Genomic DNA, 24,448 nt, shown 5'->3' with positions numbered 1-24,448 from the left:
TACAGATTGATGTAGACACTGGATTAATAAAAAGCATTTTATGTCTGTCAAACTGTTGTTTTTGCCATGTTTCATCCATTTGGCTAGAAAATTGGAACAAATTAGTCATTTTTGCAACAGGCTGCTAAACATAAATGGATTCTTTGCTAAGTTATCTGTTGTGTGGTGACACAACATTGGCTAATTGCTAGTTAGGTGCCTTTTTATGATTAAATCATTTATAGGTCAGTGCTACATGGTACAACAAGCAAACAAAAAAAATTCCTAGAAAAGGATCAGATTCAATGACTGGAAGGGAAACTTGTGGAAAATCAGCCAAAGTCCAAAGAAAATCTTTGAAAGACCTTCAGGAAAGATACAGGTGAAAAATGACAAGAAACTCTGGCTCCTTGGAAGCAAAATATAAATAAATGAGCCTAAAATGAAGCCTAAAATACAAAAAGCAAAACTGTAGGCTTCATTGTGTTAAATGCTTTGCTTGTGTGGATTCAGCTGAATGGTCACAGTAACAGTGAACGTCACTAATATGGTCACATTAGAAACATAACTATGGTTGTGCGTATCAAAGCCCTACCAAGCAAACCTTGTTCCTTGTTCCTTAAAACTTGTTCACATTTACGATAAGTGGGTCAGCAAAGGGACAGAAGTGTTGCACTGCGATCAGATATCTCTTGAATGTGACTGTCAAAGTCTGCAGTGCCAGTAATGGACTGTTTACGCAAACAGTAAACAGATCGGTGCACTCTTTGCTCCTCTTCCTCCTCCCTGCTCTCCTGTGGTTTGTGTTGTTGTCACATGACTCAGCTGTGGCTGCATACAGTGAATGAGAAAAAGCCAGAGGGGAGGTATTTCATGGCTGCAAATAATAACCTTGCTAAGATGTAGGCATGTAGGAAGGAAATTTGATACTTTGGCAACAAAAGCAACTTGTATAATAACTTGAAAAGCTTTGAAAAAGAGAATTTTTTTGGTAAAAGATACTGACGGAGGAGGAAAAAAATCCTTCAGATAGACCCAGACCCCACAGAAATATCCATCTAGCTCACATAGTGATGAAAATAATGTTAATCGTCATCATAATTGATTACCTGTAGACTATATTCAGACATCCCCTGCTAATCATACATAAGATGCCTTTGTAAGTTAAAAGCATCTTTATCAGCACTTGCTATCAGCAACAATGGCCGTGTATTTACTTGGGATTGGATCCAAATTTTGCAACATCACATGTCACACACACCACTGTTTCAAACCTTAGAGTGAAATGTTTTCTTTGTAAAATTTCCTGTTGCAGTCATTGTCACAGTCTATTCCAATGAACCAATCATACCAGTCATGACGCACAAACTTACATGTCTATTCGGTTGAAATGGGATGTTTTTCTGGGTATATGTTGCCGACTAAAAGCGACCATTATTGACCTGAGCTTCATACTGACAGTTTTTTATATTAATCCGATAACTAATAATAATCCACAACTGGCTATCTTCAGCAAAGTGCACATCATGGCACGCAATAAGCTGTCAAACAAATTCACAAAACTACATGGTGATGTTAGTTAATGCTTGATAGCCAAACTATGTGTTAACAGCTGGAGGGGCTGTTTCCTGCATTAAATAATGATGGAGGACAAATAAAAGAGAGCAGATATTCCCCAACATAACTTTTCACCAGCAGAAGATCTACGTCTGCTGTTTTGAAGTTTTAAAACAAAAATAGGCTAATTTTGCTTCATTTCTTATATAGAGCATCACTGTGGGTGACTCTCAGGAAACACCTCCCACACACACACAGGATAGGGAACCAGATGGGGACAAAATACTGAACATTTATCTGAAGTTCATATGACCAGTCTGAGCTGAGACAAATCATGAGGGTATCTTCGGACACTGATGCTGGTTATTTTTTTCTTTTCCACAGTTTCCTGTGATTTTATTTTGTTTATGTGCAGAAAGAATAATCAGATTCATATTAGAGTATTTGGAAACCAGAGAGGATAACAATATGTTTCTTCTTGATTAATCAGAAATTATAATCTGTGGCGCTGTAATTAGAAAACAGGTTATTTAAGCATTAAATAGTCTTTGTTCTAGACTTGCATTACATAGAACAATGTGCAATAGACTATCTTAGATATTTCCTTAAAATCATAAATGAAACATGAACAATACCAAAAATTCCAACCTTGTCATGACATTTTTCGTCACCATCTACAGTCCAATGAACTAAACACACCAGTTACTATAATCAGGAACTATTCTCTCTGTTCAGTGGAAGTGGACTATTTTTTCTGGGTATAAGATGCAGACAGAAAGTGTTTCTTAATTCACCTGAGCTTCTTACTCACATTTCTAATCACTGACATCTTTTACATTAATATGATACCAAAGCACACACGAAATACAAAAATCTGTATAATATAAATGATTTTTAACACTAATAGTTGTACATTTACAAAACTACAGCATGTTAGTTAATGCTTGATAGCTTGATAGAACGAGTGCAGGTGTCCTGATACTAGAGCATCTAGCTAGCGCTTCTGAAGAGGAGCAATCATACAGGGAGTAACATTTTTTTTAAGTGGCAGGTCATTTCAAATGCAACTCTTATATCAGGTCAACAGACATCAGCAAACACACAAACTGTTTGTGTGCAGTTTTGTCACACAGTGTGTTGCTAGCTAAAGGTCCAGCTGCTGTATTTTCCAGGGAGAGAGATAGTATGAGAGCAAACTTCACTCAAAGCTCGAGAAAGATTTAAGTAAAACAGGACAGGAAAGGAAGATATATTTAAAGGGAAGAACTGCTCATGGCAACATTAAGCTTACACATCCATCATTTTTATCACATCTTGTATCTGTATATGATGAATTATGTATTTTATGTATCCTGCAAAGCAAACTATACTAATTTTATGTTGTTCAAATGGTGCATGAAAATACTCTGTAGTTTTCTGCAGGACAAACAGGTAGTTTGCTGTACTGTGATGGATTTAGAGTAAAGGTCTGTGTTGGACTGGTGTACAGTAGCTGTGGTGCTCGGTGTTCGGTTACAGCAGAGATTATTTTGCATTCAAGCTGATGATGCTTAGATTGATTCACTGAATTTCACCTTTTACCAACAGTATAGGTCTAGTAAACTAAAGTATATATAGTCCATACAGTGTACTGTTGGTGTTGGAAATGGAAATAAGTCAAGATAGCTGTGAAACATATGCTGATGTCTTGTTGAATTCAGTAGCAGGTCACACCCACTTCAGTTGTGCAGGTCAGGCAGGACACAAAGAAAACCTACTGACTCTGAAGAAATTATTGTGAGTTGTGATTCTTTTCCCCTACAAATGATCTTCAGGTTCCCCCACTTGACAAATCCCACTTTAACCCCTGATTGTACAAATTCTTCTGTTTAGGTGTTGTTAAAGAGCCCTCCTCTCAGCCCACGCCTTAGCTGCATGGGAGGAGCTCACCGTCCTCTTGCTGTGGCGATTGAGAGCGTAGTCGGATACGGGCGCAGCTGCAAACAAGTTTGTTGGACTTTCACGCAGAATTGGACTGATGCTGCTTTGTGTGCGTTCATGAAACTTGTTGCCTGCATGCTGATACTTTGTTACTACTGCCAGTGCGAGAGTAGCTACATTGTTACAGTAAAGCAACTCATAGCGTTGCTTCACTGGCTGTACTTCTATTAATAAGGTAATGTTGTTATTGTGTAGAGTTAATGTTTACGAGGAAGTGTTACCTTTTGTCATTTACTCTGGCAACACATGCACCCACGCTATAACCCCCTGGGGGAGTACCGCCGTACTCAGATTCAACCGCTCACAGGCCAAGGCCACAGGGCGAGGCGTGCGGAGTGAGGGTGTTAAATCTCCCCCCGGCTTGTGAGGCTAGGTCTCGTCATTGAGGGAGAGGCCAAGGTTCGCTCCACAAAAGGGGCATAATCTCCGTGGGACCTTGTCCACCTTGGGGCAATCAATATCATTGTTAGCCCTCTCTCTCTCACCACCTGTGGGTGCAGGCCAGTCCCCGTACTGCTGGCTCCCCCTGGACAGTAAGTCTGTTCCCAAGTTCAGAGCTCCTGGAATATGAGTAAGTTGTCAATGACAAGAGATTGATGCTGCTCCACATGATCAGTTTGCGAGCCAGCATGTGCAAAGGACGGGACATCTGACCCAGTTCTGACAGTGGGAATGGCGACAGCAGAAGACAACACGTGTGATCAACAGCAGGACAGAAGTGAACCTCTGCCTGCTTTTGTGAGTAGTGTCTCCACTGTTGTTCACCAGGTGCAGCCATGTTGGGGGGAGGCTAAGGTGCAAATTTGTTGGATTTAAAAAAGCATTTTTTTAGGATTTTGATCATACACGTCTGCTGCTTTCAAACAATCATCACTTGTATCTTTGTTAGATCAGAATTGTTCTAATTTCCTACAAATATCCAGTCTTAATTTTTGCTTTTACATTTTATTTAATGTAATTTCAGACAAAAACATAAAAACAATCAACTCATTCTTCCCAACAGAAAGACAGAAATTAAATCAACCAATATAAAATATTACATATAAAAGCATTAGTGTGGCATTAGACATTTACAAAAACATATTTGTTCACAGTTTGGTTTCACACTCTCAGACTTGCACACTGCAGCTGTGCTTGTTGAACACAATATGGAAGCAAAGTCCAAGTTGTGCTTTGTCAATTGTATTGCATGTAACAAAAACTACTACATTGTCAAAAGAATTTTAAATTTAATAAAATCTATGAATACATAGAATAGAATAGAATAGAATAGAATAGCCCTTTATTGTCATCATACATATATAATTAATTGTGGGTGCTCCACACCAAATACGTCAGAATAAAATACAAATAGTAGACAACAGGATAGTAATAGTAACAAACAGGAGAAATATGTACAATGGAGAGAAATATATGCAAAAATAAGAGAAAGGCACATGCTGGAGAACAAAGTGTTTGGAAGAAGTGCAATGGACTTGGTCCGAAAAGAGTCGTTATGTGAGTGGCCTGAGTGATGGAGGCTACTTAGACCATGGCTCAGATTGGACCTGATTGACCTGAGGCGCTGACCAGAGGGCAGCGGGTCAAACGGGTGGTGGGCGGGGTCACCTGTGAAGGCATTGTTTTTAATGAGACAGGGGGATCTGGCAATGCCAGCCAATGATTTTTTTTTTTTTTTTTTTTGGTTGGTGTTAATTACCCTCTGCACAGCCTTCCAGGTCTCTGTAGTGGCCCCTGTGTACCAAACAATGAGGCACTAGGAGAGCACGCTCTCCACTGAGGAGCAATAGAATTTCTGCACTCCTCAGCCAGTTTGTGAGGAATTCTTTGATCCAGATACAGGCAGTGGGGGAATTTGGAGACAGTCCAGTTTGGTGGTGAGGATGTTTGGGATTATCGTGTTGAACGCTGAGCTGTAGTCCATAAAGAGCATCCTCACGTAGCTCTTTCTGTTCTCCAGATGGCTCAGAGCTTTGTGAATGGTCATGGTGATGGTGTCCTCCATGGGCTTTTTGTGGATGGGAATGATGGTTGAGGCTTTCAGACAGGCAGGAACTGTGCCATGAATCAGGGAATGACATGTTGAAAAACAGGCCATAAAAAAATCATAAATGAATCACCTCATTTCTAACATGAGAGAATGTTTAACAGGCACAGTGTTGTTTTTCTTCTTAAGGATTAATGATGGATGAAAAAAAGTTAATACAACTCATTGTTAAGTCAACAGTGAAACAGCTGCACATAACAGGATATACCAAGGGACACATTTTAGAAAAAACAAAAGAAAAAAATAATAACCTTTTGATGAGTTAACACCAGCCTGCAGATCTGTGGCACTTTTGGCTTAGCAAAATCTGTCCAAACACAAATAGACAGAAAAGAAAAGACCTGCCAAAGCACTGAAAAGTGTTACTTTCTCATGGAAGATAGCGAATGAATAAATGTTTGTGAGGGTCATGAAGGAGCACAGGCTCATTTAACCCTCATATCTCATCAAGGTTATTATGTTGTAGTTAAATGAACTTGAAAAGGTTTTAGTCTTCATCGGCTTCACCAAACGTGACAACAGTCGTTACAACTAATGTTTCAACACATTTAATGATGAGCACATGGGGAACATTTTCTTTATGTTTGCCAAACACTGAAGTCTCCTCAGTCAGATCTTCAGACAGTGGAAGCTCTGGAGATGAAGGAGTCGACAACTTCAGGGGCTGCAGATTAAAAGAGCAGAACAGAAAAACACTGATGGTGAGTAAGAAACAGGAAATCTTCTCTGGATTAAAGATTATTGTGTTTTATGTTGCTAATCATATTCTCTAATCCTGGACTGGAGGTGTTACACATTTAACCTTGCGTTCTGGGGTTCTCACTTTTATTCTTAACACAGTTACTGTGTGGAAAAAGTTTATGGTTACTATAATCATCCATCATGTCCCTAATGGATAATGGATAACTTCAAGAAAGCAAACACTGAGAAGCACAAGGAAAGTCAGTGAATGATGGAAAACAAGCTTTTCTCTGGAATCCCAGAGTAAAACTTTAGAGCTGAAAATGAGCTCCATAGAATCAACTGCTAATTTTATAAGTAGCTGAATAAAGATGACGTTGACTAGTTATCGCAGATCATCAATGATTGAGTCAAAGTGCCTAATAACCCTATTAAGATGAAGCTATATGGTTTTATATGGGAGTATGAAACATTCTGGATCAACAGTAAAGAATGAAGCACACTCACCTGCACATTTCTTTGTCCTCCTGATGGATCAACTCTGTCACTTTCACTCAAACTCATCATGGAAACATTAACAGGAGGCTCTGGGTTGTTGTTGACTTGGTTACAGAGTGAACATTTAAAATACTTTTTCCACTTCTCACATTCTTGCACACAGCCGTTACAGAAGCTGTGGCCACATTGCAGCACCGCAGGCTCAGTGCAAACATGTGAACAAATTGGACAGCTTAAACCACTGTCGGACTCATCATCTCTCTTTGTGACTTCAAAAGGTTCTTCATCGACTTGATCTTCAAAGCCTGAATCTTCACGTTCTCGAACTTTAAAATCTAGAACTTCATCATTTGGATCTTTGTGACTCAGCACTTGAGGCCAATCTGGTGCAAATTTAAAAAGTACGTTAATAAAGGGTAAAGAAATAGAAATGGTATGGTTCATTTAATCACATTAACTGCTTAGTAACAAACAAATCATTGCAGATCAATGAAGATTTAAATGTTTGCATGATGTACAGATACAGATTGTGCCTTGCACACAGACAAACCCGCTGTACAACAACATTTTACCTTCAGTGAAGTTTACTGTGAGGTTGTGGTGTTTAATGCTCCTCAGTTTTTCCATTGTAACATCCACAGCATCTTTCTCATTAATCTGTACCGGCTTGTCCACAGTTTTCTCTCTGAAAGTGTTCTCCAGGTCGCACATTGTTGGATTCTCTCTCTCGTGTGCAGTGCAAAGCACCAATGAAACGTAGAGCTGTGGGCTGATGGTGAAAGTCCAGAAACAAGACATAGAATTAATTTATAGAAGAATTTAATTTTTATTTAGGCTTAGAAATTGGGGTTTTTTTACCAGCAGTTTCTGGCTGCATAGAATTACAGTGAAAGGTTAGAGTAAGGATAAAGTCACTTAATTCAGCAAATACATTTTCTATTGAAAGCAAGAAAAAGAAAAAAGACAGGAAGCAGAAAATTTATGCCTGGTTTGTTTTACTCTTTGAAAAGGTTCCTAAAGTTTCAGCTCTAAGTGCCAATAAAGGAGCCAACATAGGACTTATAGTTGTCTAAACATTACTGAGGTGCGTGTATTAACAGCTGCTGTACTTTGCATAATGAGGAATTTATAGCTCATCATCTGTCTGCAGCTGTGAGAGCATACCCCAGCACGCTGCAGAAAGTGACCAGAAGTCAAAGCCCACACAGTACAAAATTTACATTTTAACTTAAACTAGATTTTAAAATGGAACAAACTTATTAATTTGATGCTCACCTTTGTCTTTCAGGCTGACTCCAAGTAGCTCCAGATGTTTTGTAGAGCTGGTCTTTCACTCTTCAAATAACCAACAACTTGCACACCTTGCTCAAGTTATTAGGAACAGAAGGGGGCGGGGCTGCTGTTTGTTAATGTGGTTTCTCTTTAATGTGATTGGTCAACGTAGGCGGACAAACTAACCTCTCGACTTGCCCCTGTTTTTGCAGGGGCAGATTGAAGGCGATGTTAAATTGACTATACGCTTGTTCATTCACGGTTCTAATTATTTGACATAATTTATAGTAATATGACAACTATAAATATGAATATTCAGCAAAGCAAACATCATGGCACAGAGTCATCTGTCAATTTAATATTAAATTGACAATTTAATATTAAATTGTCAATTTAATATTAAATTGACAATTTAATAATGTCAAATTTATTATTATTTCTAGATTTTGCCATTTTTTCTTACTTTGGGTTTGTGTCAGATATCTGTTGTCATACCTCTTGAAGTCACACAAGACGATTTCTGTAACAGTACATATGAGGGTATTTGGACAATTAGTAGCTATATATTTCATGCCATGTAATGACATCACTATGTCTGTGGAGAATTTTCACAAGTACACCTGCATGAAACTAAGGACTGTTAGCAAGTTCTGGGGAACAATAAAGTATTTATTTTGCAGCGCTGAAGAACATATGTATATATGATATAAGAGCACAACTTTCAGTGTAAAGATTCTTCCTGTTCAACATCTGTCATCACCGTAAAGGTCCGTGCATTCCAGTGAACAAGGCATACCAGTTTGTATGCAAATCAGAAAATAACAGTCTGTTCACTAGAAGTGGAGTGTTTTTCTGTGTATGAAGTGCAGACTGACATAAGCTTCTCACTGGGGCGATTGTGGCTCAAGAGTTGAGAGTTCGCCTTGTAATCGGAAGGTTGCCGGTTCAAGCCCCGGCTTGGACAGTCTCGGCCATTGTGTCCTTGGGCAAGACACTTCACCCGTTGACTACTGGTGGTGGCCCGGTGGTGCCAGTGTCTGGCAGCCTCGCCTCTGTCAGTGCACCCCAGGGTGGCTGTAGCTACAATGTAGCTTGCCATCACCAGTGTGTGAATGGTTGGATGACTGGTTGTGTAAAGCGCTTTGGGGTCCTTATGTAGAGAAGGGGGAAAGAGAGCATTCCCTAACACCCTGATTTTTTTCTCTTGCAGAATCAGCATTAAAGTTTTGTACCTTCTGGTGTCATCACCAGTCCAGGCAGACTATCCCTCTCAAATTCCTCAGAGAAGAACTGATGTAGACAAACTGCTATTTAAATGCTGGCTAAACCGGTTAGTTTGCTATGATGGATTTAGATCAGCTGATCACAGCCTGTACATTAAGAAAATCTACTGGAGCTCTCAATAAAAAATTTTGTGAGTTGTGATTCTTTTCCTCACACCGAGCTTTACAGTCAATTTTAGGGTTCCCCCACCTGCTGGAACTCACTTGAACCCCTGACTCAACATTTTTTCCTGTTTAAACACAAAGTCACCCACTACAATGAGGCAACAGAAAACAGAGCTATTTTTATATTCTTTCTTTTTCTCTGCTCGTGTTCTACTTACCTGATTAATTACCTGACCCTATTAATTAATTAGAATTAAAATTTAGACCAAAATAAAGTTTGTGTTTCCATCTACTCATAATATTTTATCCATCCATCCATCCATCATCCATTCTCTTCCAATTATCCTTATCAGGGTTGGGGGGGAAAGGGGCTGGGGGCTATTCCTGCTGTCATAGGGCGAGAGGTGGGATACACCCTTTCATAGGGCCAAACATAGAGACAGACAACCATTCACACGTATGGGCATTAAGAATCCACAATTAACCTAACCCCACTAACAATAATTATTTTATTATTAAATTAATATAGCTAGGTTCAGTTAGCTTAAAAGTGGTACAAATTAGTACTTTTGAGACCCTCTACTTCTTCACTTTTACTTGACTAAAAAAATTGAATGGTAAATGGTAAATGGCCTGTATTTGTATAACTCTTTACTTAGTCCCTAAGGACCCCAAAGCGCTTTACACTACATTCAGTCATCCACCCATTCACACACACATTCACACACTGAATGGGGTGAAAACACATAAAGTGACCAGAATTCAAAGCAAACACAAGAAAAAAATGTAAATTTCACTTAAAATACATCTTAAAAATTTCCAATTGCTTATTAACATAATTTTCCTGTTTTCTTGTGTAGAGCTGTTCTGCTGCGCTCTCAAATAAATGTTTCCTTGTTCCTTAAGTCAGCAAGGGGGGCAGAAGTGTTGCACTGTGGTGCAATTTCTCCTGAATGGGATTTCTGCCAGAAACGGACTCTTTCCGTAAACAGTAAACAGATCTGTGCAAACACGCTCCTCTCATGCCTGCACAGTAAAAACAAAAAGAGGCTCGTGTTGCTTCTTTTCTGGTCTTGCTGCTTCTTATCTGGAACATCACTGTTGGTGATTCTCAAGAAACACCTCCCACACACGCAGGACAAGGAAACAGATGAGGACAGTCTGTGGAAAAAATATTGAACTGACGTTAATATGACCAACCTGAGCTGTGACAAATCATGAGGGTATCTTCAGACACTGATGCTGTTTATTTCTTCTTGTCCGCAACCTCCTGTGACTTTAGTTCATTTTTGTGGAGAAAGAATTCTGATTAATATTAGAGGACTTTCAAGAGTATTTGGAACCCAGAGAGCCCAGAGAGGATAATGATTCAGACAATGTGTCACTTCTTGAATAATCAGAAATGTTATTCTGTGTCACAGTAATTGGAAAAACGGTTATTCTAACCACGAGATGGCTGTTAAATGTGCTACATTTGCATCAGGTAGCACAACATGAATAAACATGAATAACTGTGGTTTACAACATTGCAGTCCTTTTAGATTAGACCTTGATGTCATGGCTTTGTATGCAATCTGTCACCACCATCTAAGGCTGGTACATTCCAGTAAACTAGACACACCAGTTACTATATAAGCCGAAACTATTCTCTCCATTCACTGGAAGTTGGCTATTTTTGTGGGTATAAGGTGCAGACAGAAAGTGGTCCTTTATTGACCAGAGCTTCTTACTCACATTTCTAATAATTGATATCTTGCATATTAATATAATAGCCAAAATAATCGACAGTAAACTCCCTTCAACAAAGCAGAGGCATTTGATAAACTGCAAATTTAAAGGTTACATGTCAGGTCATAATTTTTATTCACGTTGCCATCGGAGCTGCAGAAAGGCGTCTAAGAAGTATGTCCATACCTGAGGCCTTGGAAACTGCCAAGACTCACAGCCTTGGCCAGCTGTTTGAAAAGATACACCAGGCAGAAGAACAAACCAGCTGTTCTCCACAGAACCAGCCAAGGTGTACTCTCAGTGGTAAGGGAACAATATGAGAACAGCACCGCCACCAAGGCCGAAGACGAAGTAATAATGAAAGAGCATTTGGGAGAAGGATGCAACACATAACAACAAGTAACCATCACAGTGGCAGGAATGCAAGAAAGGATCTCCAGTATGAAGAGCTGGACAGCACCAGGCCACAACATGGCTGAAGAATCTGACTCCGCTCCACGAACATCTGGCAGTAGAAATTGAATCAGCTGCTAGTCCATGAGAGACACCCAGAATGGCTAACTGAAGGCTGGACAGTCCTGATCCCCAAAGACCCCCAGAAGGGACCGATCCCATCAAACTATCCACCAACAGTGATGGGAATAACGGCGTTATTAGTAACGCTGCTACTAGTAATGCCATTACTTTTTTCAGTAACTAGTAATCTAACTAATTATTATTTCTATCGTTTCAACGCCGTTACAGTTACAAACAAGAAAATGCGGTGCAGACATGTTACTATTTTTTAACAAACTGTTGACACTGTCTTCCAGAAATGTGTCATGCTTTGTAGTGAATCAGAAGAGCAAACTCCCATCGAGTGAGAGCCGGCTCCCCACTTTTTTTTTTAACAAGGTTTGTTGTTTTGCCACAGTTTTTAATTGTCTTTCCACATACATCGCACACAGCATAATTTCTATGCTGAATGTTAACACCGTTATGGTCTGAACAGTCAAGATTGTGTGTTTTGGGGTCTAATGTTTTGTGCACCTGGGTTTCTCATTGGCTTACACTCTTGCAGAGGCGTAGTACGCACTTCAAGTTATTTTTACTTCCAATAGTGTTAACATACTACACAGGTCATGAACAAGATCTTTTTTAATTTTCATTGTAAGTGGGCTAAAGCACTTAATTAAAAGTAGTCTAACATAAATGCTGTAATTTGATTATTTTAATAAACCATGTAACTTGGATGGATTCGATGCTGGCGTGGCCACAGTGCACACGTCTGCTGTTGCTCACAGTGGTCCAAGGGACTGCTCAGGGAGTTTGTGTGTTCACTCAGGCAGATGAAAAATTAGAGGGAACATTGCTGTGGAGAGTTTTAGAGCTTGTCTTGGAAAAGATAATATGTTTAGCTTAAAAGCTAAAGCTGCCAAACAAGACACGCTAAAAACAAAAGTTAAAATCTGTGAAACAAACCATTTGCAACCATGATCTTGATGGTATTTGATTAATAAACTGTGATCTTTGTACATAAGCAGAATAGTCTTACCATACATCAGCAGCGTCTATCCTTCCTGTGTGAAAACAGGAAGTGGGATTTCTTGTCCTCTACTTCTGCGATCATTATGTGTGTTAAAAGTAAGCTCAACAGAAACGTCTACAACATATTTTACTTTATTTTTTCTATAATTAAATTACTCTTTGGCAGACTTAACACTTTTTGGAGTTTTTGTACCGTGTAACATTTTAAAACCCAGAAATCTGAATTTGTTACAATTGTGTCAGTGGCAATTCATACAAGTGACTCAAGCATGTTAAACCAAGTAACATCTTCAAATTACAAAAAAATTACAAACAGACAGAAATAAGAAAACTGTATTTTCCTAGTGGTCAGTTGATCCACTAGGAAAAGACAGTTTCAAAAATAATTGGAGGTTCAGGGTTGTAGACGACTTGCTGATGATGCGACATTTCCTAGATTTTTTCTCACCTCCAGCGCATCATTCAGGTTTCAATCAATGGACTCTTCTTCTCTTTTTGACCACTGGCTCTCCATCACTCGACTCTTCATCTCTTGACTCTTCATCATTCCATTCCTTATCTGCGTCCTCTTCATCATTCCATTCTTCATCTTCTTCCTCTTCATCATTCCACTCTTCATCCTCGTCCTCTTCTTCATTCCACTCTTCATCTCTTGTCTCTTCATTATTCCACTCTTCATCCTCGTCCTCTTCTTCATTCCACTCTTCATCTCTTGTCTCTTCATCATTCCACTCTTCATCCTCGTCTTCTTCTCCATTCCACTCTTCATCCTCTTCCTCTTCATCATTCCACTCTTCATCTTGTGATTCCTCATCAATTGAATATTCACCACTTGCCTCTTCATCATTTGGCTTGTCCTTTCTGGAAGTTGCTTAAAATGAAATATATACAAATGTTATTGTTTATTTAATCCAGTGCAAAGGGTGTGGCATCTCTGTTACTGCTATTTAAACCGATGCTGTAGACACTATAAAAGATGGATGCAGTACTGATGAGTTCTTAGCCAACGAGTGAGAATACCAAAGAAATTTCACATTTTTAATATCACAAAATAACCAAAATTTACAAAACAGACCATTTTTATTCAATATGACCGAATATAAGTGACAGAGACCTTGAACTCAGGAGCAAAGGGTTTACAGAGAGACTTGTATCGATCTGGAGGTTTTTTGTCGCCATCTGGTGGCCTTTACATGAAATGCAGGTTTAAGGCATTTAATCATTGGCTTAATTTTTCTGCCCCAGAAGCTGCATCCATCTTTGATGATGTCTATGAACAGGTTCTCATCCCAACGCATAACATACCAACGACTGTGACAAATCGTCGGCATGTTACTGCCGCGGGGTCCTCTCAGAAACTTCTCCCGAACAAATATAGGCGTAGTCAAGCAGGGTTCGGAGTGTGTACTTTATTATGCCGGCCTCCCAAGTGCAGAAAGAACTAATTACAGAAAGAATTTAAAAAATAAATACAAGTAACTCAATGAAAAACAAAAAAAAAGTAGTCTATTTGCAAAGCTCAAGTGGCTGAACCACCTTACATGTCATCCCAGTAGGCATAATAATTATCAATCAAGGCAATTTTCTTCACAAAACAATACTTTTCTATGCTCATTTCCAGTCATATTTTCTATGATAATCACAAATGTATTTATGACTACTTTCTGGAAACCTACAGTGTCCTACAGAAAACCCCCAACAAAAGTATAACTCTGGGTGAGGAATGATGGCTACCTCCGTGGGCCTGGTGGTGCTGTTTGACAGCGAGTTGCAAGCCTGGGAAGAATATTGTGAGATTTTGGATTACTTCTCTGTCGCAAATTATTTTAAGGAGGAGGAGAAGAAGCGAGCGGTGCTGTTGAGTGCTGAAGTTTTCTCAAGCAAAGGAGGCAGGTAACAGAGACACTGTGGGCTTGAGGAGCATGACGGAGCAGTCGTGATTCAGTAAACGAATGGGATCGGTGAACAAGATGGAGGACGTCAGCTCGAAGTCACAACAAGATATCATGGAATGCTACAGATGTGGAGAGATAAATCATGTGGCCGGTGACTGCAGGTTTGTTACAGAAAAGTGCCACAACTGTGGCAAGGTGGGACACATAAAAAGGGTCCGCAGAATGAAAACGGAACAAAAAGGAGGGTGTGGCTGGCAGACAAGGAAAACAAGCATATGTCTTAGAAGAGGAGAATGGGGAGAAAACGTCTTGATGCATTCTCAATCATCCAGTAAAGTAAATCTCCAAAAGTTGATTCTGTTCATCTGGACGTAGCGTTTTGTGGGAGAAATGTTTCGTCACTCATCCAAGTGATGAACAGAATCAACTTTTGGAGAATGGGGAGAGTGAGGAGAAAGAAGCTGAAATCAATCAATCAATCAAAATTTATTTATATAGAACATTTTAAAGACCGAAGTACACCAAAGTGCTTTCCAGTAAAATCATGATACAGATAAAAATCACAATATAAAATACAAATTACAGATATAAAATATAAAATAATTACATAATCTAAATGCAAAGCCAGATGTAAATTACCCTAATTAGCTTGGAATGCCAGGTTAAACAAATACGTTTTTAGACGTGATTTAAAAGATTGAATAGAATCTGATGCGTGAATATGAAGAGGAAGAATATTCCATAACCTGGGTGCGGCAACGGCAAAGGCACAGTCTCCTCTGGTCTTCAGCCGAGACCTAGGTTGCACTAAGAGCAGTTGGCCCGATGATCTTAGTGCTCTCTTAGGACTATACAGACAGAGGAGATCGGCTAGGTAGTCAGGTGCCATATTATTTAGGATTTTATAAGTAAACAATAAAATTTTAAAATCAATTCGATATTTAATAGGAAGCCAATGTAAGTTGGCTAGAACAGGGGTGATAGAATCATACTTTCTCTTGCCAGTTAAGAGACGTGCTGTGGCATTTTGGACCAGCTGCAATCGCTGAAGGAGGGAAGATTGGAGGCCCAAGTAGAGAGAATTACAATAATCTAGTCTTGAAGTGATGAAAGCATGAATGAGTTTCTCCAGATCTTTGCGTGGTATATAAGATTTAGCCTTAGAAATTAGGTGTAGTTGGTGAAAGCTGGTTTTTACCACAGTGGAAACCTGTTTATCTAGTTTGAAGGAACTATCCATGAAAACTCCAAGATTCCTAGCAGCATCAGTGAGGTGATTAGCAACAGGCCCAAGTGTACCAGTCAGTTGTCCCAGAGGCATATTTCTATCAAAAACAATAATTTCTGTCTTCGTTTCATTTAAAGTAAGAGAGTTACGTGATAACCAGTCTTTGACATCCCTCAGACAATCAAACAGAGGATGTAGTGAAGTGGAGGTAGATTTGAATATCATCAGCATAGCAGTGAAAAGAGACATTATGTTTTTCAAAAATGGAGCCCAAGGGCAACATGTACAGAGAAAACAACACAGGACCCAGTACCGAGCCCTGGGGCACACCACAGCGGAAAAGGGCAGAAGAAGAGGAATATTTTCCCATCATGACAGAGAACAACCTCTCAGAAAAATATGATTTAAACCATGAGAGAACATTTCCTTTAAGGCCTGCTACTTGTTCTAACCTTGCCAAAAGAATATCATGGTCAACCGTGTCAAAGGCTGAAGTCAAATCTAATAGAACTAAGACCGCAGAGCGCACGGAATCAGTGATTAGAAGGAGGTCATTGAAAACTCTTAGTAGGGCAGTTTCGGTGCTGTGACGCGGTTTAAATCCAGACTGGAATTTATCACTTATACCGTTTATCTCTAAATGGGTCTGTAGTTGCTGAAGCACTATTTTCTCTAAAAAATTTTGACATGAAAGGGAGTTTAGAAATCGGCCTGTAATTTGCTAGTGTTATGATCAAGGCTGCTTTTCTTGATAACAGGTTGCACGACTTCGTGTTTAAAGACAGTCAGAACACAGCCAGATAACAGTGATGAGTTCATTAAAAATAAGATACAGGACCCGATTGTTTTCAATGCATCCTTAATGATACGAGAAGGAATAATGTCATGCAGAGAATTTGAGCTTCTCAGGTTATTAATTATTTCCTTTAAAGTCGAGACCGACACAGGTTCAAACTGTTGAAAAACCGTTGAACATTTGGAAACTGGGGCATGATTTACTACCGGAGAATGTGGGGCCCTTAACACTGAGATTTTATCTATAAAATGATTTAGAGACTTTTCGCAGAGGGCCGGGGAGGCATCCATCGAAACATCAGAGCAAGGATTAACCACTGAATTAAAGATTTTAAACAGAACTCGAGGATTGTGACTATTAGTTGCAATGATGTTAGACAAAAAAGAAGTTTTTGCTATTTTGGCAGCCTTCTGAAATTTAGACCGGCTCATATGCAGGATGTCAAGGGACACCTGAAGTTGATCTTTTTTCCATCTCCTCTCAGCTCGACGACATTCACGTCTAAGAGCGAGGGTGGATTCATTTAGACAGGGTTGGCGAGAGGTTTTATGGCGTTTAGTCTTTACTGGAGCCACAGTGTCCAAAATAGAAGAGCATGTAGAAATAAAAGAGTTGACTACGCCATCAACCGAGAGAGGTGCATTACTAATGTCATCGTAACAGACAGAGTTAGCAAAGGCCGCAGAGAAAAGGGCAACAGCCTCCGAATTAATCAGACGCGATTGGCACAGTGGACCCTCAGAGTTCAGTTCCATATTGCATAACTGAACATCAAACATGACTGGGAAATGGTCCGAAATCCCAGCATCATTAATGTCCGTGATGCAAATATCCAGTCCATACGACAATACCAAGTCCAGCATATGGCCTTTAGTGTGGGTTGATTTTCTCACCCACTGAGTGAGATTAAAAGAGTCAATAAGGGCAAGAAAGTCTTTAGCCAATAGGTCCGCCTCACAACATATATGAATGTTAAAATCACCACAAATAAGAACACGATCATAATTTAAAAAGATAAATCCTAAAAGATCAGCACATAAAGGCAAGTAGTGTGACTATGTACAATATACATGAGGAGATTAGTATTCCGAGGGAGGAACCCATCAGAAAGGAACTAAAAGTAAATGGACAGAATGTGATTTTTGAAGCAGACACGGGCTGTGGCTTCACTATCATGTCAAAGGAGACATTTAAAAAACCTTTTAAAGGCAGTAACGCACCCAAAGTAAGCAAGTGTGGAATCAAACTGAGAACATGTGGAGGCCACAAGGTAGCCAAAGGCCACGAGCAACCAAAGTGAAGGTGGAATTCAGAGACAGTAAGAAAAAACACTGGATGGTGGTGGTTAAAGGGGCTAGAACTAGTCGCGAATGGATTAAGGCCCTCCAACTAGAATGGCATCCTGTACATAAGATAGAAGGCAGAGAAGATGCTGCAGCAGATACTGGCCAGACATGCAACAGTGTTTAAGGATGAGCTAGGAACGCTAAAGGGGTTCACAGCAAAGATACATGTAGCCAGTGATTCTAAACCTTGCTTATATAAGACACAATCAGTTCTGTTTGCTATGAAAAAGAAAGTGTAGCAAGAAGTGGAGAGACTGTTGGAGGAGAAAATTATCCAGCCAGTGAAATTCTCTGATTGGGCAGCACCCATTGTACCAATACTAAAGCCAGACTCCAGTGCTAGGATTTGTGGTGACTACAAAAAATGACCAAAACATCTTCAGACACTGGATGGAGTACTGCAGCACTTAGAGGAGGCGGGCCTGCGTTTAAAAAGGAGCAAATGTCAGCCAGCCCTAAAATCAGCGACAGAGCTCAAAGCTTATTTGGGGTTGTTGAAGTTCTATGATTAGTTCTTGCCAAACTTGTCCATGCTGTTGGCCCCACTGCACAAGCATCTGAGAAAGGAGGAACCGTGGTGTTGGGGACCAGAACAGGAGAAGGTTTTCTGTAAGTCAAAGGAACTGTTGCAACTGTCAAGTAGTGTATTGGTGCACTATGATGAGAAGAAAGATTTGATTTTTTCTTGCAATGCATCCCCCTACTGGGAGCAGAGATAGCTCAGCAGATGGTCAGGAGAAACCTATTGGGTTTGCATCACGTGCACTGAACGTAGCAGAAAAGAACTACTAACAGCTGGATAAAGAAGGATTGGCTTTAATATTTGGTGTTGTCGGGGTCCTGGGTCTGAGCGACCCAGGGTCCCTGAGCAATTATGGACATGTGTATTTTTGGTGTGTGTGTGGATGCAGGTGAATCTGGGAGCACCTTCAGTCCTGGTGGGTGTGGCCCTGCCAGGTGGCTGGCCACACCTGAAGACCATCACACACCTGCAGCTGATCAAGCCTCGTCAGAGGAGTTACTTAAGAGTGTGGTGGAGCTCTCTCCGACACTGGATCATTGCGTGACTTCATGTTAGTGTCTTGGCCAGTTAAGGCTGCTGCATTGTGGTGTGTCTGACGGCTGCCTCTTTGTTATTCCCCAGGAGAGTGTGGAGCTGAGAAGGCAGCGAGCATGGGTGCTCAAACACTGAGGAGCGGAGACAAAGAACACTATCACTGGGAAGAGGATATGTCAGGGGAGTCGGGAACGCACTGGGGATTTATTGTTATTTTCCCTGCATTGTAAATAAACGCACTGTTGCATCAAAGAGTCCAGCATTTGGGTCCTCCTTTCCCCACATCCCCACGGTTGGCCAGCGTTAACCGTGACAGGTGTACAGTATTTTCATAGGTATTTGTATGGCAGGAAATATATGATTATCATGGATCACAAGCCATTGATAAGTTTTTTTCATGAGATGAAGGCCGTCCCTCTGATGGCGTCACAGAGGACAAGAACAACAGTAATGATGATGGACTGAGTCGTCTTCCTCTTCCAGACAACCCCCTTAAAGCCCTGGCAGCAGGTCTGTAAATAATGAAATGACTGTGATCAACATAGTCTCTGTGGTTCCTTTGTGTTCAGGATATCTGAATTAGCTGTCACCCCTTCCTGTTTATCTGACCTGTTGGCTTAATGACACGTAGCCACAATAACACCGTGTGAAGAGTGTGGAATCTAATTGTGGTTGTGCGTGCCTGCACTCATGTTGGTTGTCAGCGTTCGGTGACGGCGTAACCCCATCACAGTTACGCCTTCGGACGCATGAGAGTGGGTTGGAATGAATCTTTAAATGTTTTTTTACGTGTGACATGAAAATCAACCTAACAACGTTATGGTTAGGAGGGATAGGGTCAAGGTTAGGGATAGGATTAGGCATGGTTAAAATTATGATTAAGGTTATGGTTAAGGGTAGGGTTAAGATTAGGGCTGGAATAGAAAGCCGCTTTGCAGCGTTCTATTTGATTGAATTGAAAACTGAGCATTTCATAAGAACGTGGAAAGTTACCTTTTGTGTTACTATGAGATGCCTATGGACGTGACAAATCGATGGTATGTTACGCATTGGGAGAGATAATGAACAAAACAAGAAGATACAAATGAACAAATATTCAATGTTTGCATGATGTGTCAACACCACCATGGCATTTTACCTTCAGTTAACTTTTTTGCCAGGTCGTTGCGCTTAATGCTACTGAAATTGTCAATTGCCACCTTCACAGCATCATCTTCCCCATAAACCTGGACCAGCTTGTCCGCAGTTTTCTCTCTGGTAGCATTCTCCAGATGAGATGTCTTGATAGTTTGGTGTCCCTTTGTCTCATTCAAGGCCAAGTACCACTGAAAGGATCTTAGATCAGATTCATTTAGCTCGTCGAGGTAATCTTTCAGCAGTTTTTTAACTTGTGCTAGAGCAGTCATTGTTAACTGTCAGCAAGTCTTATGCGGAAGTGCACAATCAGCTGATTAGGGTCTTCAGGTCTGTGGATTGATGACGAAAGACAAGAAAGAAGATGTTAGAAGTAATTTGTGGAACAAAATGACGAATCTAAACATCAAAATCATGTAACGTGTAAAAAATTGTTTTGTGTAATACTGACAGACCATAAAGTTGTCATCAAAGTGTTTGCTGAGCTCGTTTGCTAAGGAATAGAGCCAAATATACAACTGGAAGGTCTGCTGGTCAAGCAAATTTAATGCATTTCAGTACCTGCTTTATTTTTCAGACATGGAAGCTATTTTTTTCTTCTTCTTTTTTCTTCTTGTTTTCCAGAATTCTGATGTTTTTCTCAGAATTATTTTTTCTCTGATTTCTGACTTTTTTCTCAGAATTTTGAGATTAAAGTTAGAATTCTGCGATTAGTTTAGGTCATTTGTAAGAAGGATTACTTTAAACATTATGGACATGTTTGTGTTAAATATTATCAGTTTGGTGCAACTTTGAAATTATTAACTTCTGGAGCTTATTCTTATGTCAGAAATGAATAGAACAAAGTAAACAAGCAAAAAAAAAGAAAAGAAAACACACCCGCACCCTAATAAAAACAGAGGCCACTCTAAAGCAAAACAAAAATTAAATTGTCACTTAGATGTGATTCCAACTTTAGTTGGTTCTGTCAGCCACCTGTGGACAGCAGAGCTGTGAAGCACTGAAAACAAAATCCATTTGGACCCATTTTCTCTCTGCAGGTAAAACATCCATTTGCTTTGAGTTATACCTCATCTTTGCCTCTCGTGCTTCCCTGTCTTTGTGTGTGGAGGAGCTGCCTGAACATGCCTGCAGTCAAATTCAACCTCAAGCAAAAAAAAAAAAAATCAAACAGAACAAGTCTCAGTTTTTTTAAAACTGAAAAACTTCCCAACAACTGGAACACTTCCTCATTTGCTAACACGCTAGTTCGGAGCACATACATTTTATTCATCCTCTTTACTTTTATTTCTACTACCTATGGTAAATTTACAATGTTTAAAGGCTAAGTGACCATTCGAATAATAACCCCGGTCTTAATAATAAGACTGGTCTTTGAAATTGTGAAAAAAAGTGTGTAATATTCCCTTTCAGATCAAAATACAAAGGTTATATCACCTTCACGCTACCTGATAAATATTTTGATAGAAGGAAATAAACTTGTTCTCCCACAGAGTTTCACAAAGTGGCCTGAAATGTGAAAACTTGATGGTTTTCAGTAACTTTAAACTAAAGAACACGTTCGGAAAGTTTTGATGATTTGCGCGCCAATTTAGGGAGCCACAAAAATTCACAAACCAACGCTAAGTATTTGTAATGTGTGATTTGGGGATAGTGGATTATATTTAGTTATTTATTATCTATAGCGAATTGTCATTTTTGCACTGGTTTATAGTTTTTAATCATTAGGGAGCGACATTTCTTGGCAGCAGCTGTATTTGGCATTATTTAGATCTCGTCTACTCCTGCTGAACAAAACACACCCCAACAGCTGGCACGCAGTGAAAAGAACAGACTAAATTGAATCCATGTAAAAACATAAAACACTGATATAATCATTCATTAGCATAATTTGCTGCTCACCTTTGTTCTCTGTCCTTGTTCCAAGTAGCTTCTAGTTTTTTGCTCTGCAGATCTGATCGTCCACCCTCCTGAACAAATACTTCCGTGTTTCTTCAAGTTTTCTGCACATCAGTGTTTGTCTGTTTCCACTGCAGTGCAAACCTTCAAAGATTATTCAGACAGATGTTTTCACACAGGTCTTTATGAAAATATCTCTTTTGTGCTCTCTGTTTAAAAATGCACAGCAAACAGGTTACATGTTCACTGTCTCCGTCTCGTTCACGTTCTTTAAGTATCAAAGCTGCAGGTCTTTGTAATGACCTATTTACACACACACGTACACACCCACAGAAGCAATACTTGCCTACTGTCTGCCTAGTGAGCCACAAATGCCAGCAGCTGTCTGCAGGATGGTATTTTTTAATACGTTTATTTCCTCCCTGGGTGGAAACAGAAAGTGGGGCTTCTTGACTGCACAGTGTACTATGTGTGTGTGCGTCTTTGACCCTTGGGTTTGAATTTTTCTGCACATTGTGATTCTTTCTGGTGTTGAGAATAAATTCATGTTGGAGTTCTGGATTATTTAGAGTTTTCTGTTAACAGTGTTACTTTGTATTTTCTTGTGTGTATGAGTTATCCTAAGATAATTTCTATTGCTTCTTGTCCTTTTATTTGTGCCTTTTGTTTTTACTTTAGTTTTAGTTTACTTTAGGTTTGTTAGTTCCCTTCTGTGTTCCCTTTCTGTTCCCTCAGTTCACCTAAACCTCACCAGATCTACAGTGAAGACATCCGGATGTTATTTCTAAGTTTGGTAAATAGAAGGAAGGTGATCCAGATGAACACACACTCAAATACACAGTGTGTATGTGTGTATGCGTGCATGCAGCAAAGGTTCATGCTTAATACTGCTCTAAAAGCTCTGTTCCCTACATCTTTCCTATTCAGTGACTTCACTAAGACCAGATATCCCTAATACAGTCACAACAAACACACAGGTCTGGGTGTGAACACAAAAATATAAAAAGGAAACCGACTGAAAGGAGATGCTAAAATAGCTTGTTCCAAACGGGGGATGAACTAAAGTCTGCACTAAAACCCAGTAAAAGATTTTTGGGGGGTGTTTTTCTTTCTGTTTTTTTTTTTTCTTTTAAAAAATATATGAACCCGGAAACGAGCGCAATGGTTTGCATTAAAGTCAATGAACCAAAAACCTTCACGGATCTAAATGAAAACTCAGAGGATCGTTTTTAGTTTTATAAGCAACAGTATGAAAAACAAACTCCAAGTATTTTTATCTGCTAGAGTAAATGTAACGTAGTTTAACATTCAGCATTTAGCAACTAAAGTTTCTTGACCTATTATGACTCTGATGGATGGAGCACCTCTTTCTGTAGCATTTATTCAAGACGTTCAGAACAAAATTAATCAGAGGCTTGGGATTGATTGACATCTATGAGATGATCATTTCCTACACTTCTTTCCTACACACCCCGTATTTGTGCACTGTCCTTACAGATGCTATGGTCACACTGCAGCATCACACGTGCAGTAAAAATACATAAGCAAGTTATGTTTTTACTACTCCGTGTGATGAAGGACTCTTTATCACAAGACTCTTCATAAGTGTTGATGTGCGACTCTTCATTTATGTCTTTGTTGAAACTGAGGTTGGTCTAGTTTTGCTGAAAATGAACTAAATGGCATAAGTGTTTTGAATGATACAGTTTATAGTGTCACTTGGCGAGACACTTATTAGTTACAACTAGTTGCAACTACACAAACAAAAAGGCAGTAGCTGATATCAGCCGCCACCCTGTCGTGTCCCAGGCCCTCCAAGTGTGGAGGGCCTGGGACAACTCCCCTCACCACACTCCCAGCCGGCGACTGATGCCCTCAGGGGTCGGTGCATTGTTGGTTCTTGGTGTCCGGGGCTGGGCGCTCAGGTCATGTGCCAGCTCACTCCCGGTGGCTACTTGGCGGGGCCTGGCGCCTGCTGCTCGGTCAGGCCTCTTCCGGGGCGCGGGGGGCCGAGCCGCAGGCACAGAGGCCTCCGGCACGCCGGTGCAGCCCCCTCTAGCTTCTGCCCAGTGGCTACTGGGTGACCCCTCGTCTGGGGATCCTCAGCCCTTCCCATGAAGGTGGCACGGATGCCCCTCCGGTGGTCCTCCTTGGGCTCTTGCACTCTGGGGCCTCTGGATGTCTGGGGCCTGGATCTCCTCCATGCCTGCTTCATGCCCTGGGGGACAGGGCTATGGCTCTCTACATCCTCTAGCAGACCATTACATGGGGAAACCATTTGAATACAAGCGCGCCGATCCACACAGGTGTGCACACGGGTGTTCACTGTTCGTAGACTTAAATCACACCTTTCTTGGCTGCTACTTCAAAGCACATTGTGCGCTGTCTGTCCTGCGTGCTGCACAACAACATTCAATATTTAGTATTTACTGCTGT

General features: G+C 40.2%; 2 protein-coding genes across 2 annotated transcripts; both read right to left on the bottom strand.

Moving 5' to 3' along the window:
• Positions 1-6,050: 6,050 nt before the first annotated feature.
• LOC146512468 (uncharacterized) lies at positions 6,051-7,453 on the bottom strand. Its single transcript, XM_085169757.1, has 3 exons — positions 7,315-7,453; positions 6,752-7,125; positions 6,051-6,227 (listed from the first exon to the last, which is right to left on the bottom strand). Exons 1-3 carry the CDS (start codon positions 7,451-7,453, stop codon positions 6,051-6,053), a joined length of 690 nt encoding a protein of 229 aa, XP_085025883.1.
• Positions 7,454-9,334: 1,881 nt separating this feature from the next.
• Positions 9,335-23,793, bottom strand: LOC146512467 (uncharacterized). The gene is made up of 3 exons (XM_085169758.1): positions 22,016-23,793; positions 20,118-20,445; positions 9,335-13,528 (listed from the first exon to the last, which is right to left on the bottom strand). Exons 2-3 carry the CDS (start codon positions 20,383-20,385, stop codon positions 13,131-13,133), a joined length of 666 nt encoding a protein of 221 aa, XP_085025884.1. The 5' UTR covers positions 20,386-20,445; positions 22,016-23,793; the 3' UTR covers positions 9,335-13,130.
• Positions 23,794-24,448: the final 655 nt, after the last annotated feature.

This window comes from Neolamprologus multifasciatus, chromosome 8 (assembly GCF_963576455.1).
Source record: "Neolamprologus multifasciatus chromosome 8, fNeoMul1.2, whole genome shotgun sequence".
Taxonomy (NCBI): Eukaryota; Metazoa; Chordata; class Actinopteri; order Cichliformes; family Cichlidae; genus Neolamprologus; species Neolamprologus multifasciatus.
Note: the sequence above shows the minus strand (reverse complement) of the source record. Positions and strands in the feature narration are given on the sequence as shown.